This window comes from Glandiceps talaboti, chromosome 10 (assembly GCF_964340395.1).
Source record: "Glandiceps talaboti chromosome 10, keGlaTala1.1, whole genome shotgun sequence".
Classification (NCBI taxonomy): Eukaryota; Metazoa; Hemichordata; class Enteropneusta; family Spengelidae; genus Glandiceps; species Glandiceps talaboti.
The window spans coordinates 22,814,263-22,833,317 of NC_135558.1; the positions used below are offsets into that span (position 1 = coordinate 22,814,263).

General features: G+C 36.9%; 1 protein-coding gene across 1 annotated transcript in view; it reads left to right on the forward strand.

Moving 5' to 3' along the window:
- LOC144440763 (geranylgeranyl transferase type-2 subunit beta-like) overlaps window positions 1-19,055 on the forward strand; it is a 62,251-nt gene that overhangs the window by 20,197 nt on the left and 22,999 nt on the right. Inside the window, exons 2-3 of the mRNA XM_078130142.1 lie at window positions 4,832-4,915; window positions 10,606-10,716. Of these exons, the coding sequence (XP_077986268.1) occupies window positions 4,832-4,915; window positions 10,606-10,716 (195 nt within the window). The remainder of the gene's footprint in view (window positions 1-4,831; window positions 4,916-10,605; window positions 10,717-19,055) is intronic.

Consider the following 19,055-nt stretch of genomic DNA (forward strand, 5'->3'; position numbering starts at 1 on the left):
TCTGTCTGTCTGTCTGTCTGTATGTATGTATGTATGTATGTATGTATGTATGTATGTATGTATGTATGTGTGTGTTTATCTGTGTGTATATATGTCTGTCTGCTTCTGTCTGTCTCCTCTCTCGCTATTTATTTATATCTATCTATCTATCTATCTATCTATCTATCTATCTATCTATCTATCTATCTTTCTATCTTTCTATCTATCTTTCTATCTATCTATCTTTCTATCTTTTATCCATCCATGCGGGTTAGATGTCCAAATGTCTGTCTGTCTGTCTGTCTGTCTGTCCACTGTTTTTGCAACTGTTAGTTTTGCAACGTTTTACTTTTCTGTAATGTTGGTATAAAGGTAGGACGATATGTATTTGCCAATATACGTACCAAGTTGATTGCCAAGTTTACTTAAGTTTACTTTTACCGTGACGTCACGTCACATCACGTCACGTCACGTCACGTCACGTGAGGTGACGTCACGTCACGTGAAAGTTGTTTATTTCATCATGTCATCATGTATGTGTACAAAACATGACCAACACATTGAAAAGTGGAATGTCATTTGAAATGAATTGCAAGGGATTGTCAGAAGACTTTTAATTAAAGGGAATGTATATTCGAAAGTTTAAATATCTATACATTGAACTGAAACATTGGTTGTTAGATAATTGACATACACACGATAATAATGAGGGGTGGGGGTTTAGAAGAATTTGATGGAAATGTTTTTGGAATAAAAAATATTATTTTTTTTCAGTTTTGAAAAACGTCTTTGACAAGCTTAATGTACAAAAATGTAGTTGTCATATCAACTGATAGATGTGTGACATTGGTAGTAACGTATGTAGCTGATATAAAACCCGCACAACATATAGTCACTCGTTTCTTCAAAACCCATTATAGGAACCGATATAGCGTAATTCATTTGAAATATTGCGAAACCATTTTGGGCTTTGTTCTTGGCTAATCACACGCTGTTTGCCAATGATTCATTTCTAGTTTCTGTAGATCTAGTCAACTCGAAAAAAATAACCCGTGTTCAATTTCATGTAATCAATCGGAGTGAAATGTACAAGTAATTGAAAGGTAAGGCAATGTACATGCTGTATCACCATTCATCAAAGAAATTCATTACACCAATAATGTAGCTTTCCATCAACTAGACATAGAATTGTATATTTCAGTAGAATTCCATTTCCTTCTAATTCACTAATAATTGGAGGCAATCTGTGCAGGTTAATTGTTTATTTCATGGATGTCTAACTACAATATTGTAAACTGAAATTAGAACAACACTTGTCACTGCTTCTGTAGAAAGAAATTGATTGAATCGATCCAATACTTAATTGATTTCTGTTGGCTACGCCACTACGCTGTAGTGTAATAAATACTCCACGCACATGCGCACTACTCTAGATTGGCGGCCGTTTCCCTCATTTCTACAGCGTGTGTGTAATGAATTAAAATACTAATACCAATTTATTTTGGAATAGAATTTCCACATTATCAATCGAACAATCGTGAATTATTAAATGATGGATTATTGTTTGAATAAAAGATGGATAAGATATTCAAATAAAAGAACGGAAAGCGCTAACAGCTGTGAGCGACGGTGTGACTTAGCTTGTAAAGTGGATGGGGTCACCCACAATTTAAGGATCTTGATTACGTTCGATAAAAACTGACCTCAATTTGACCCCAACTATCGCCTCAAATAACAATTGAATTTTCACGTCTAATAACGTGCGTTGCATTTGAAGTGGGAATCTATACTTTAAAGATAGCGATATTGAGGTAAATACAAGGAATGGATTGACGAATTTAAATGTCGAGGGCTGTCTGTGGAGGTGTCGGTCGTGAAAAATGTGTAAATTTTGTATTAAAATGAAATTCATAATTATATAAAATTCTACTGCACGTTCATGATTTTTGCGTTCTGTATTGAGCCACGAACGACGAATTGGACGATTGAGATTACACTTGTCATGTGTCAATCATCATTCGCTAATATCTATATCTGTATGATTACAAGGCAAGGGAACTTTGTTCAAAATTATAATATCTGAAATATAACTAGTAATTGAATATCATGTAACTATCTTATTTCTTAAGATGGTTTGAAACCGTGTTTCAGAGTATTTCCAATTACTTGTAAAACAACCAAAGTAAAAGAAATGATGATGATCTCAAGCTGATGTCATAGAATACCGTACTCAGCATAAGGTTTGGATAACCTTATAGATAGTTCCGTAGTAGACGGAACTACTACTAATAACTATGAAGTGGCACATGCATGAATGTTAGTGAACGAGAGAGAGAGAGAGAGAGAGAGAGAGAGAGAGAGAGAGAGAGAGAGAGAGAGAGAGAGAGAGAGAGAGAGAGAGTAGTGAACGAGAGAGAGAGAGAGAGTAGTGAACGAGAGAGAGAGAGAGAGAGAGAGAGAGAGAGAGAGAGAGAGAGAGGGAGGGAGGGAGGGAGGGAGGGTGGGAGGGAGGGAGGGAGACGGACGGACAGACGGACGGACAGACAGACAGACAGACAGACAGACAGACAGACAGACAGACAGACAGACAGACAGACAGACAGACAGACACAGATGTGAGAGAAACGGAGAGGAGGAGGGAGGGGGTGGCTAGACTACAAGGGAAAGAGGAGGGTTGGAGATTAGTGAGAGATAGTGCCAATGGCGATGGAGTAGGTCACAGGGGAATACGTTGAAGGGAATCAAATTTAGCATCTCACTATGTACAAGTATAGTACATAGCTTCCATTAATATTAATAGTATAGGCATACTGTTTTCTAGAACGCCGAGTGGTAATTTACAAATGAATGGTAAGCTTATATGGTGTTCTGTAACACGTCACAGATTAGGTTTGAAGGGTGCCATAAACAAAATCTCAAAAACAGCTGCATTCAGCACTTCATCAATTCTTCATAAGAAATCTTACAACATAAATAAAAATACACACTTTGCTATAATGAAACGGAGAAGACAGCGTTGATTGCCATTGGGTATTTAGTATTTTGAAACTTGATGTACTCAAAAACCATTAAATTTACAATTGAAACTAACTAGCTGCCGACTTGAACATCCATGGATCATATTTCTATATACAGTGATTAGCCGTAAGAAAGTACTATTAAGATACACCAAATTGTTGAACCACTCAATGTAATGTTTTTATTAAGAAAAACGGGGGAATATAGTGGAAATGAATACACGTAGGATTATGACCTTAAGTTGTGTATCGATATCACAGAATTCAATCGTGTGTGATTTTTTGCTCCCTCTTTTTCCCTACCACCAAGCGAGAACAAAATCCTGAGATGGCTGGATTCAAGCTAATATGTGAATCTGGGAATACAGTCAAAATGTATATTGTTATATGTTTTATTCATTATTTAATATGTATCTGTTATACTTGCCAGTAAAACTTTCTGAGTACAGTGGAAAAGTCTATTATTAAATCGGCCTCTTTCTCTGACCACATTTTTTGTTGTATTTTTCGATGTTCCTATACTACTTTATTTTCACAAGAATCCAAAACTGTCTCTTCAATTTGCTTCTATAATTATAAGTTTATTTTTGTTATTTTTTTAAAATTTATTTCCATTTATTTCATTTGCTACACCAAGAGAGCACCTGTATAATTTGTTTATATAATCTCCATCACTATTCACATGAGATGTATTTTTGTTGTTATTTCTCGTACCCAAAATTAGCATGAACGTTTGGTCCATGGACTTTGATTAGTTCCTCTGAAACTATTCCATGGCCCTCACCAGAATTCTGTTTTGTATTACTTTCATTCAAAGAATATATATTTAGTTTTCACTTTCAGATGGAATAAATTTCAACTGAATTCTATATCATGTAAAATTAGTTTTCTTCCAACAAGTTTTCTTTATTATTAATTTTTTTTAAATGATTATTTCAACCATAGAAGAGTTTTGTTCTACGACTATACCACGTTAAAATGATGAAAGCTATATTTGTCACCATCACATTATATATCATTTTGAATAATCAAGGCATGACTACGATATATATATATCTCCGTCAACTTTTGGCGGAAAGAACACAAACACCATGATTATTTTAGAATATGACTCTTGGTGGCGCTGTTCAGTCGACGCTGAAGACATTTACTTGAGGAGAGAAATTATATACAAGTAAACACTGCAACAACATGGTGAGTATAAACCGGAAGTGTTCGCACTGACCAATATTTGTGTTTTTAAAAATCACCATACTGCTAAAGACTTGACAATGATAGTACTTGATAGAAAATTTATAATATAATAGTTTGTTTAATCAGGGTTTTTGATAAAGCGTATTGCTGCAATGTAGGAATGACATACACGTGACATTCTTGTGTTTCATTCACTGATCATCGTAACTATTATCATGGAAGTATAACTACTTCCATGCTATTATCTAGATCGGTCACATTTCTACAGTCGCACATTTCAGTGTGTTGAATCTTGACTCTATGCACCACCATCCTTACATGGAGTCCATGTTATACATTGATCACGAGACACGCCCTTTGACACGACGGAGTGCATGATATGTTGTTATGTGTACATGCGAGACCAGTCACAGACCTTGAAGTTCGAGTGGACACACGTACACTCGATCCATCCAGGGACCAATCACCATCAACTGTGGTGTACCTAGTCCTGCTTGCAGACGGTGCACGGTCTAGATTACGGAGAAGGAAGTGACGACTATGGTGTACCCTAGTTCACTCCAGTTTCTGTGACTGAAAATATGACAATTATATAACCCAGAAATTTGATGTTTTATCATGTTGTTGTTTTGACAGCCTAGTCAAGTGTGAAAGTCAAATCTTGGGTAACCATTACTAGATGTTTGTTGAATAGAGATCAACATTTATGCCCTTTCACTCTACCTGTAAATATACAAGATTAAATATCTTATATTGTATACATGTAGACTGTCATAGATTGCGATTCACTTCATCCCAATTTCAACTTGTTCCATTTCAACCCGCCACATCTTCAACTCTTCCCACTCTGTCAAAATCATTTACTCAACTAATATACAGATCTTTGCAATATGATAGGTACGCAAGTATTTTTAGTTATAAAAACTGTTATGATTCTAAGACATAGAAGCACACTGTACATCCAATATACTGACTTTTCAGTTTGGTTTAATATCCCACCCTTGATTTGGTTGGAAAAGCAGACCTTTATTGTTACAGATACTGAAAAATATAACAAATAATCAGCCAAAAAATCTGATGCACTGAAATTGGGGTGAGTTGACAATTGGGCGAGTTGACAATGGGAGGAGTTGAAATGGGGTGAGTTGAATGGGACGAGTTGAAATGGGATGAGTTGATGGAATGAGTTGAAATGGGATGAGTTGAAATGGGACGAGTTGAAATGGGGCGAGTTGAAATGGGATGAGTTGAATGGGATGAGTTGAAATGGGATGAGTTGAAATGGGGCGAGTTGAAATGGGATGAGTTGATGGAATGAGTTGAAATGGGGCGAGTTGAAATGGGAGGAGTTGAAATGGGGCGAGTTGAAATGGGGTGAGTTGAATGGGACAAGTTGAAATGGGATGAGTTGATGGAATGAGTTGAAATGGGATGAGTTGAAATGGGACGAGTTGAAATGGGATGAGTTGAATGGGATGAGTTGAAATGGGACGAGTTGAAATGGGACGAGTTGAAATGGGGCGAGTTGAAATGGGATGAGTTGAAATGGGGCGAGTTGAAATGGGATGAGTTGAAATGGGGCGAGTTGAATGGGATGAGTTGAAATGGAATGAGTTGAAATGGAATGAGTTGAAATGGGGCGAGTTGAAATGGAATGAGTTGAAATGGGACGAGTTGAATGGGACGAGTTGAAATGGGATGAGTTGAAATGGGGCGAATTGAATGGGACAAGTTGAAATGGGGCGAGTTGAATGGGATGAGTTGAAATGGGGCAAGTTGAAATGGGATGAGTTGAAATGGGGCGAGTTGAAATGGAACGAGTTGAATGGGACGAGTTGAAATGGGAAGAGTTGAAATGGGACGAGTTCAAATGGGCCGAGTTGAATGGGATGAGTTGAAATGGGGCGAGTTGAAATGGGATGAGTTGAAATGGGGCGAGTTGAAATGGGATGAGTTGAAATGGAATGAGTTGAAATGGGGCGAGTTGAAATGGAATGAGTTGAAATGGGGCGAGTTGAAATGGGACGAGTTGAATGGGACGAGTTGAAATGGGATGAGTTGAAATGGGGTGAATTGAATGGGACAAGTTGAAATGGGGCGAGTTGAATGGGAAGAGTTGAAATGGGGCAAGTTGAATGGGACGAGTTGAAATGGGATGAGTTGAAATGGGGCGAGTTGAATGGGAAGAGTTGAAATGGGACGAGTTCAAACGGGGCGAGTTGAATGGGATGAGTTGAAATGGGGCGAGTTGAAATGGGATGAGTTGAAATAGGGCGAGTTAAAATGGGACGAGTTAAAATGGGACAAGTTGAATGGGATGAGTTGAAATGGGGTGAGTTGAAATGGGATGAGTTGAAATGGGGCGAGTGGAAATGGGACGAGTTGAATGGGACGAGTTGAAATGGGACGAGTTGAAATGGGACGAGTTGAAATGGGACGAGTTGAAATGGGACGAGTTGAATGGGATGAGCTGAAATGGGATGAGTTGAAATGGGATGAGTTGAAATGGGGCGAGTTGAAATGGGGCGAGTTGAATGGAACGAGTTGAAATGGGACGAGTTGAAATGGGGCGAGTTGAAATGGAATGAGTTGAAATGGGACGAGTTGAATGGGACGAGTTGAAATGGGATGAGTTGAAATAGGGCGAATTGAATGGGACAAGTTGAAATGGGGCGAGTTGAAATGGGACGAGTTGAAATGGGGCAAGTTGAAATGGGACGAGTTGAATGGGATGAGCTGAAATGGGATGAGTTGAAATGGGATGAGTTGAAATGGGGCGAGTTGAAATGGGGCGAGTTGAATGGAACGAGTTGAAATGGGACGAGTTGAAATGGGGCGAGTTGAAATGGGGCGAGTTGAAATGGGATGAGTTGAAATGGGGCGAGTTGAAATGGGATGAGTTGAAATGGGGCGAATTGAATGGGACAAGTTGAAATGGGGCGAGTTGAATGGGATGAGTTGAAATGGGGCAAGTTGAAATGGGATGAGTTGAAATGGGATGAGTTGAAATGGGGCAAGTTGAAATGGAACGAGTTGAATGGGACGAGTTGAAATGGGAAGAGTTAAAATGGGACGAGTTCAAATGGGCCGAGTTGAATGGGATGAGTTGAAATGGGGCGAGTTGAAATGGGATGAGTTGAAATGGGGCGAGTTGAAATGGGATGAGTTGAAATGGGGCGAGTTGAAATGGAATGAGTTGAAATGGGACGAGTTGAATGGGACGAGTTGAAATGGGATGAGTTGAAATGGGGTGAATTGAATGGGACAAGTTGAAATGGGGCGAGTTGAATGGGATGAGTTGAAATGGGGCAAGTTGAATGGGACGAGTTGAAATGGGATGAGTTGAAATGGGGCGAGTTGAATGGGAAGAGTTGAAATGGGACGAGTTCAAACGGGGCGAGTTGAATGGGATGAGTTGAAATGGGGCGAGTTGAAATGGGATGAGTTGAAATAGGGCGAGTTAAAATGGGACGAGTTAAAATGGGACAAGTTGAATGGGATGAGTTGAAATGGGGCGAGTTGAAATGGGATGAGTTGAAATGGGACGAGTTGAATGGGACGAGTTGAAATGGGAGGAGTTGAAATGGGACGAGTTGAAATGGGACGAGTTGAATGGGATGAGCTGAAATGGGATGAGTTGAAATGGGATGAGTTGAAATGGGGCGAGTTGAAATGGGGCGAGTTGAATGGGACGAGTTGAAATGGGACGAGTTGAAATGGGACGAGTTGAAATGGGACGAGTTGAATGGGATGAGCTGAAATGGGGCGAGTTGAAATGGGATGAGTTGAAATGGGGCGAGTTGAAATGGGACGAGTTGAATGGGATGAGTTGAAATGGGGCGAGTTGTATTATATGCTGACATCACCCATATCAAACCATGCATTATATGCTGAGATCACCCATATCAAACCATGTATGATATGCCGAGATCACCCATATCAAACCATGCATTATATGCTGAGATCACCCATATCAAACCATGCATTACATGCTGAGATCACCCATATCAGAACATGCATTATATGCTGAGATCACCCATATCAAACCATGTATTACATGCTGAGATCACCCATATCAAACCATGCATTACATGCTGAGATCACCCATATCAAACCATGTATTATATGCTGAGATCACCCATATCAAACCATGTATTATATGCTGAGATCACCCATATCAAACCATGTATTATATGCTGAGATCACCCATATCAAACCATGTATGATATGCCGAGATCACCCATATCAAACCATGTATTATATGCTGAGATCACCCATATCAAACCATGTATTACATGCTGAGATCACCCATATCAAACCATGTATTATATGCTGAGATCACCCATATCAAACCATGTATTATATGCTGAGATCACCCATATCAAACCATGTATGATATGCCGAGATCACCCATATCAAACCATGTATTATATGCTGAGATCACCCATATCAAACCATGTATTACATGCTGAGATCACCCATATCAAACCATGTATTATATGCTGAGATCACCCATATCAAACCATGTATTATATGCTGAGATCACCCATATCAAACCATGTATTATATGCTGAGATCACCCATACCAAACCATACATTACATGCTGAGATCACCCATATCAAACCATGTATTATATGCTGAGATCACCCATATCAAACCATGTATTATATGCTGAGATCACCCATATCAAACCATGTATTATATGCTGAGATCACCCATATCAAACCATGTATTATATGCTGAGATCACCCATATCAAACCATACATTACATGCTGAGATCACCCATATCAAACCATGTATTATATGCTGAGATCACCCATATCAAACCATGTATTATATGCTGAGATCACCCATATCAAACCATGTATTACATGCTGCGATCACCCATATCAAACCATGTATTATATGCTGAGATCACCCATATCAAACCATGTATTATATGCTGAGATCACCCATATCAAACCATGTATTATATGCTGAGATCACCCATATCAAACCATGCATTACATGCTGAGATCACCCATATCAAACCATGTATGATATGCTGAGATCACCCATATCAAACCATGTATTATATGCTGAGATCACCCATATCAAACCTTGCATTACATGCTGAGATCACCCATATCAATCCTTGCATTATATGCTGAGATCACCCATATCAAACCATGTATTATATGCTGAGATCACCCATATCAAACCATGTATTACATGCTGAGATCACCCATATCAAACCATGTATTATATGCTGAGATCACCCATATCAAACCATGTATGATATGCCGAGATCACCCATATCAAACCATGTATTATATGCTGAGATCACCCATATCAAACCATGCATTACATGCTGAGATCACCCATATCAAACGATGTATTATATGCTGAGATCACCCATATCAAACCATGTATTACATGCTGAGATCACCCATATCAAACCATGTATTATATGCTGAGATCACCCATATCAAACCATGTATTATATGCTGAGATCACCCATATCAAACCATGTATTACATGCTGAGATCACCCATATCAAAACATGTATTATATGCTGAGATCACCCATATCAAACCTTGCATTACATGCTGAGATCACCCATATCAAAACATGTATTATATGCTGAGATCACCCATATCAAACCATGCATTATATGCTGAGATCACCCATATCAAACCATGTATTATATGCTGAGATCACCCATATCAAACCATGTATTACATGCTGAGATCACCCATATCAAACCATGTATGATATGCTGAGATCACCCATATCAAACCATGCATTACATGCTGAGATCACCCATATCAAACCATGTATTATATGCTGAGATCACCCATATCAAACCATGTATTACATGCTGAGATCACCCATATCAAAACATGTATTATATGCTGAGATCACCCATATCAAACCATGCATTATATGCTGAGATCACCCATATCAAAACATGTATTATATGCTGAGATCACCCATATCAAACCATGTATTATATGCTGAGATCACCCATATCAAACCATGTATTATATGCTGAGATCACCCATATCAAACCATGCATTATATGCTGAGATCACCCATATCAAACCATGTATTATATGCTGAGATCACCCATATCAAACCATGTATTACATGCTGAGATCACCCATATCAAACCATGTATTATATGCTGAGATCACCCATATCAAACCATGTATTATATGCTGAGATCACCCATATCAAACCATGTATTACATGCTGAGATCACCCATATCAAACCATGTATTATATGCTGAGATCACCCATATCAAACCATGTATTATATGCTGAGATCACCCATATCAAACCATGCATTATGTGCTGAGATCACCCATATCAAACCATGTATTATATGTTTTAATTTTGACTTCAAGTTGTGTCATGTTTTAATCTTTCAGGGAACCCCAATCAAAGATGTTACCATAGCGACTGATACACCAAAAACTTTGCTATTAGAGAAACATGCTGAATTTATTGTTGCTTATGGATCAAAGAAAGATTATGAATATGTAAGTCTCAGTGTATATACTAAGATTGTGTTTACATTGCAAGTTTGATTTACAGAGAGATTAATGTTTAGCTCCGCTGTCAGCGAAAGCTGAAAGCGTAGCTTTAGGTATAGGTGGGTATTGAGGTATAGAGAGTAGAGTGAATCATAGGTGTCCGTCAAACTTTTATATCTTCACTATCTACTCCGAAGGTGACAGTCGGAATTCTTCGATATTTGGTGTGCATGTTCCCTGGGGGGAGGCTATTCAGATTTGTTCATGCCAAGTTGATCTGTGCCATTTTCAATTTTTTATGATTTTTTTTCCAAAAATGACATTTTCATCAACTCCTCATAAACTTTAAGTCAGATTGCTTTGATATGTGGTGTGTTGATGCACAGAGGGTACCTTACTTAGATTTGTTAATTTCAAGTCAGCACGTCTTCTCTTCTATTTTTTATGATTTTTTTTTTGAAATTTGAAAAAAAAATGAATATGTTAATGAGTATAATGACCGACGCCATATTGGAAATCACTCCGCGAGACTTTAGGTAAAGTGCAACTTTTCAAAAGACACTATTGACGTCAAACAAGCAATGTAATATGTGCTATAGTCTTAATTCTACGCATTGTGCGCCCAAATGACAAATATTTGTTCGAAAAAGGGTTGTAAACTTCAAATCCAATTCTCCATCCACCCCTCCTACAGAATGGTTCATTCCAGTATATGCACCTCCCTCATGATCAAGTTTGAATGCCTGTGAACTGAAGTGTATGGGACGATTTTTGACAGAGTCAGTCGTCAATAAAAACGATAATACTCTTTCTAAAATTACCACATTTTGAAAGGGAAAGTACTTTGTGGGTGGTTCATTTATGGAGTTTTGTTTTTGTACGATCAATATTGGTGGCAAAATTGCCGATGTGGTAGTTCCGTACGGCGACAATCTCAAGTACCCGGATGTACGAGGGACTAACCCGGAAGCAAGTCGTTGCCAGCCGTACGTTACAGTGTTAACATCGTCCGAGAAATCGCTGTGTTCAGAATGTCATTATTCACAGAATTGTTTCTTTCGAGTGAAAACCCGTCTTGAATTGTATAACTCTAACAAATGAAGACATGTCAAGTTATATTTTGAAAGTTGTATCGCTAGTTTCATGAGTTTGAGACGAAAGTCGCCCAACAGGCGATCTCGCGCCATTGCTGTACTACGTGGCACTTTATTCTGGCGGGGTGTCTCTTGAAAACGGGAATAGCGAAGGATGAGCCAATCCAGTGAGACCTTTCAAATGTAGCTAATATTATAGCCAATAAAATTAGTTGTACGATGATTTGTGTATAATAAGGGTAAGGCTGGCCTCTACACTGTACTGGCCACGTTCAACGGAAGTAAGTGAAGCTCAATCATAACAATGGTGGCTGTCAAAATCGAAGACGCGATTTGACCGTGTTGTTATTTCAGTGAGTTTATTCAGCAAGAAAACAACGTGTTCTATGTTTTTGTACTTCCTACATGATGTGATGATCGTTTTTTTACCGGTACAACTTACAGCCTACAATTAAATAGTCCTGCTTGCATACGGAGGAATTCGGGACTCGATTCTGACAATTGTCCCTCCCCCTTAGAGTCAAGTCAGTAATACAGACTCGTGCACCGTCATGGAAGCAGGACTAACAATGAAACTGCTAACTTAGTTAGTAACACTGACACGGTACGATTCCGTGTTCCGTGTTCATGTTTTGGGGCACATTTCTAAATACGCGAAACCAGTTATTGAATGTGTAGTGGATATTGATATCCAGTTTGAAAAATTAAAATCCTGAACTTTATTTTGCGAACGGTTTTGTCATTTCTTAGTAATTATAGGGCCGACTGTATCACGTTTAACGTTTATGTCAACCCGGAAGTACATAGACACGAAAATAGACGAAGTGACTTGTACATGTAATTAGTAACCAAATTTTGCTGTAACTGCTGGTAACCTTCAAATTTATTTATTTTTATGTTGTAAATACATTCTAATATGCACTAAGGACAACACTATAAAGACTTGCTCCATGGGAAGGTAATTTTTTGTCTTTTAAAAATGCAATAGTTAGATCAATGTGTACCAGAAATGTTATGAGCTAGAAATAAGACCACATAACATCTTATTACCCCCCCCCCCCCCAATTAAGACAAACTACTCACAGAAAGCAACAAAAAAGAGAAGAAGCTCCAAAACATAAAAAAGAGAATAAAATTACAGTAATGAGTTGATGATGCACAAACAACTACAAAGAAATAGACAGTTCAATTACAACACACGGTTTGAAATAAATATGGGGTTTGGAAAAGTGAATTAGAAGTTGAGCAAAAACTAAGAGAGATGAAGAGCCTAAGTGAACAAGCGAAAGCACTTAAAGATAGGACCACCAGATTTTTTGCAGGACTACTACGTTATCAATTTTACTAGTCCTGTGGGATAGTGACTTTTTTACTCCAGTGTCGAACCCTGTCAATGGCTGAGAATGACTCTCTTTCGGGTACTTGGGGATTGTCGCCGTACGGAAACTAAGATGGCGATTAATACATTTCTTCCCTATATATATATCTACTACAACTAGTACAAGTTGAATGTTGTTGACTTGGTAAATTTGTTAGAAAATTGAAATTCAAATTGCCTCAAAATTATTTTAGATCCCTAGTTTATTTCATTCATCATTAAAATTTTCCAGGGTTAAAGCTGTAAGACACTGGAATTATTTATAGCCAACCTCAAAATCCACTTTTTTTTCTTTTTCTTGTGTGCATTTCCCAGTCATTTTTTTCTGAGATTTTGTGCAATTTTTCATAACTGTAGATTTTTGTTATAAAATGGTGACTATGGTATAAAAGTACAATACATTACCAACTTCTGTGTAAAATGTGTTTTATAGTGAGACATCATATGAAACCACTAACCACTTTATTGCATCGCTAAAACAAAACTGCATAGTAAAGAGCTGAAGAACTGAACCACTTCTACATGTCACCAAAATAGAAAATAAAAAAAAATAAAAAAAACAGCGGAGCTATTCTGACCGATAGGTCGCTTGTTGTTTATTAAGTACACATAATGTGTTGGGGAGGGAATATTAATGTTTGTTTATTAAGTACACATAATGTGTTGGGGAGGGAATATTTATGTTTGTTTATTAAGTACACACAATGTGTTGGGGAGGGAATATTAATGTTTGTTTATTAAGTACACATAATGTGTTGGGGAAGGAATATTAATGTTTGTTTATTAAGTACACATAATGTGTTGGGGAGGGAATATTTATGTTTGTTTATTAAGTACACATAATGTGTTGGGGAGGGAATATTAATGTTTGTTTATTAAGTACACAATGTGTTGGGGAAGGAATATTAATGTTTGTTTATTAAGTACACATAATGTGTTGGGGAGGGAATATTAATGTTTGTTTATTAAGTACACATAATGTGTTGGGGCCCGGGAGGGAATATTAATGTTTGTTTATTAAGTACACATAATGTGTTGGGGAGGGAATATTAATGTTTGTTTATTAAGTACACATAATGTGTTGGGGCCCGGGAGGGAATATTAATGTTTGTTTATTAAGTACACATAATGTGTTGGGGCCCGGGAGGGAATATTAATGTTTGTTTATTAAGTACACATAATGTGTTGGGGCCCGGGAGGGAATATTAATGTTTGTTTATTATGTACACATAATGTGTTGGGGAGGGAATATTAATGTTTGTTTATTAAGTACACATAATGTGTTGGGGCCCGGGAGGGAATATTAAAAGTTCAGTATGATGAAAGCTGAAACAAAGAATAAATACGAGCAGAATTAAACTACACTACCAAAATCTAGTCACTTCATAAGAAAGCACAGACTAAATATTTAAAAAAAAGTACATTTCAGAAATATTGATGAATAAGTTAAGATGGAGCTGACACAAAGTGGTAATAGAGATGTCTCTGATGTGTAGATAAATACCTTGTAAGCATGATTGTTTAAACATTGGAAATCCCATAAAAAATGTATTCAAGATTATGGATGTCATCAGAACATAACTCCTGTTTGAGTACAATTAAACCAAAATTCATTCAATAACTTATATCAACATGTTGCAGTAATATTTTTAGTGTGCGTCTATCTGAGTAAACCGAGACCTTGATTGCCAGAGTAGTATATCAACATGTTGCAGTAATACTTTTAGTGTGCGTCTATCTTAGTAAACCGAGACCTCGACTGCCAGAGTAGTATATCAACATGTCACAACAATAGTTTTAGTCTGTCTGTATTGTAGTAAACCGAAATCTTGATTGCCAGAGTAGTATATCAACATGTCACAACAATAGTTTTAGTCTGTCTGTATTGTAGTAAACCGAAATCTTGATTGCCAGAGTAGTATATCAACATGTCACAACAATAGTTTTAGTCTGTGTGTATTGTAGTAAACCGAAATCTTGATTGCCAGAGTAGTATATCAACATGTCACAACAATAGTTTTAGTGTGTGTGTATTGTAGTAAACCGAAACCTTGATTGCCAGAGTAGTATATCAACATGTCACAACAATAGTTTTAGTCTGTCTGTATTGTAGTAAACCGAAATCTTGATTGCCAGAGTAGTATATCAACATGTCACAACAATAGTTTTAGTCTGTCTGTATTGTAGTAAACCGAAATCTTGATTGCCAGAGTAGTATATCAACATGCCACAACAATAGTTTTAGTCTGTCTGTATTGTAGTAAACTGAAATCTTGATTGCCAGAGTAGTATATCAACATGTCACAACAATAGTTTTAGTCTGTGTGTATTGTAGTAAACCGAAATCTTGATTGCCAGAGTAGTATATCAGCATGTCACAACAATAGTTTTAGTCTGTCTGTATTGTAGTAAACTGAAATCTTGATTGCCAGAGTAGTATATCAACATGCCACAACAATAGTTTTAGTCTGTCTGTATTGTAGTAAACCGAAATCTTGATTGCCAGAGTAGTATATCAACATGTCACAACAATAGTTTTAGTCTGTCTGTATTGTAGTAAACTGAAATCTTGATTGCCAGAGTAGTATATCAACATGTCACAACAATAGTTTTAGTCTGTCTGTATTGTAGTAAACTGAAATCTTGATTGCCAGAGTAGTATATCAGCATGTCACAACAATAGTTTTAGTCTGTGTGTATTGTAGTAAACCGAAATCTTGATTGCCAGAGTAGTATATCAACATGCCACAACAATAGTTTTAGTCTGTCTGTATTGTAGTAAACCGAAATCTTGATTGCCAGAGTAGTATATCAACATGTCACAACAATAGTTTTAGTCTGTGTGTATTGTAGTAAACTGAAATCTTGATTGCCAGAGTAGTATATCAGCATGTCACAACAATAGTTTTAGTCTGTGTGTATTGTAGTAAACCGAAATCTTGATTGCCAGAGTAGTATATCAACATGCCACAACAATAGTTTTAGTCTGTCTGTATTGTAGTAAACCGAAATCTTGATTGCCAGAGTAGTATATCAACATGTCACAACAATAGTTTTAGTCTGTGTGTATTGTAGTAAACCGAAATCTTGATTGCCAGAGTAGTATATCAACATGTCACAACAATAGTTTTAGTCTGTCTGTATTGTAGTAAACTGAAATCTTGATTGCCAGAGTAGTATATCAACATGTCACAACAATAGTTTTAGTCTGTCTGTATTGTAGTAAACTGAAATCTTGATTGCCAGAGTAGTATATCAGCATGTCACAACAATAGTTTTAGTCTGTGTGTATTGTAGTAAACCGAAATCTTGATTGCCAGAGTAGTATATCAACATGCCACAACAATAGTTTTAGTCTGTCTGTATTGTAGTAAACCGAAATCTTGATTGCCAGAGTAGTATATCAACATGTCACAACAATAGTTTTAGTCTGTGTGTATTGTAGTAAACCGAAATCTTGATTGCCAGAGTAGTATATCAGCATGTCACAACAATAGTTTTAGTCTGTGTGTATTGTAGTAAACAGAAACCTTGATTGCCAGAGTAGTATATCAGCATGTCACAACAATAGTTTTAGTCTGTGTGTATTGTAGTAAACCGAAATCTTGATTGCCAGAGTAGTATATCAACATGTTGCAGTAATACTTTTAGTGTGTCTGTATTGTAGTAAACCGAAATCTTGATTGCCAGAGTAGTATATCAACATGTCACAACAATAGTTTTAGTCTGTCTGTATTGTAGTAAACCGAAATCTTGATTGCCAGAGTAGTATATCAACATGTCACAACAATAGTTTTAGTCTGTCTGTATTGTAGTAAACCGAAATCTTGATTGCCAGAGTAGTATATCAACATGTTGCAGTAATACTTTTAGTGTGCGTCTATCTTAGTAAACCGAGACCTCGACTGCCAGAGTAGTATATCAACATGTCACAACAATAGTTTTAGTCTGTCTGTATTGTAGTAAACCGAAATCTTGATTGCCAGAGTAGTATATCAACATGTCACAACAATAGTTTTAGTCTGTCTGTATTGTAGTAAACCGAAATCTTGATTGCCAGAGTAGTATATCAACATGTCACAACAATAGTTTTAGTGTGTGTGTATTGTAGTAAACCGAAACCTTGATTGCCAGAGTAGTATATCAACATGTCACAACAATAGTTTTAGTCTGTCTGTATTGTAGTAAACCGAAATCTTGATTGCCAGAGTAGTATATCAACATGTCACAACAATAGTTTTAGTCTGTCTGTATTGTAGTAAACCGAAATCTTGATTGCCAGAGTAGTATATCAACATGTCACAACAATAGTTTTAGTCTGTCTGTATTGTAGTAAACTGAAATCTTGATTGCCAGAGTAGTATATCAACATGTCACAACAATAGTTTTAGTCTGTCTGTATTGTAGTAAACTGAAATCTTGATTGCCAGAGTAGTATATCAGCATGTCACAACAATAGTTTTAGTCTGTGTGTATTGTAGTAAACCGAAATCTTGATTGCCAGAGTAGTATATCAACATGCCACAACAATAGTTTTAGTCTGTCTGTATTGTAGTAAACCGAAATCTTGATTGCCAGAGTAGTATATCAACATGTCACAACAATAGTTTTAGTCTGTGTGTATTGTAGTAAACCGAAATCTTGATTGCCAGAGTAGTATATCAGCATGTCACAACAATAGTTTTAGTCTGTGTGTATTGTAGTAAACAGAAACCTTGATTGCCAGAGTAGTATATCAGCATGTCACAACAATAGTTTTAGTCTGTGTGTATTGTAGTAAACCGAAATCTTGATTGCCAGAGTAGTATATCAACATGTTGCAGTAATACTTTTAGTGTGTCTGTATTGTAGTAAACCGAAATCTTGATTGCCAGAGTAGTATATCAACATGTCACAACAATAGTTTTAGTCTGTCTGTATTGTAGTAAACCGAAATCTTGATTGCCAGAGTAGTATATCAACATGTTGCAGTAATACTTTTAGTGTGCGTCTATCTTAGTAAACCGAGACCTCGACTGCCAGAGTAGTATATCAACATGTCACAACAATAGTTTTAGTCTGTCTGTATTGTAGTAAACCGAAATCTTGATTGCCAGAGTAGTATATCAACATGTCACAACAATAGTTTTAGTCTGTCTGTATTGTAGTAAACCGAAATCTTGATTGCCAGAGTAGTATATCAACATGTCACAACAATAGTTTTAGTGTGTGTGTATTGTAGTAAACCGAAACCTTGATTGCCAGAGTAGTATATCAACATGTCACAACAATAGTTTTAGTCTGTCTGTATTGTAGTAAACCGAAATCTTGATTGCCAGAGTAGTATATCAACATGTCACAACAATAGTTTTAGTCTGTCTGTATTGTAGTAAACCGAAATCTTGATTGCCAGAGTAGTATATCAACATGTCACAACAATAGTTTTAGTCTGTCTGTATTGTAGTAAACCGAAATCTTGATTGCCAGAGTAGTATATTAACATGTCACAACAATAGTTTTAGTGTTTATCTTAGTAAACAGAAATCTTGATTGCCAGAGTAGTAAATTCGCAAGTTTCTTTATTTATAACAATTTTCAGCCCTTAAATTCTCACTTTGATTCTCTCTAAGTAACTATTTTACCAGTACTAGGGAGTCCTTGAAATTTTCTATGATGATACTGACAAATAAATATACCCCAGTATTGTATTAAACTTGTCTGTCAGTTTGAGTCTGTTGTGATCAATGTATTTAATATGAAAACTAATTTTGTAGTTGTCACTTGTCAGTACTATGGGGGCCCGTTCTGGTCACAATTATGTAGAAATAATTAAACTACTGCTGTGATTAATATTATGTATTCCTTGAATTATTTAAATGTGTTTTGATTAATTG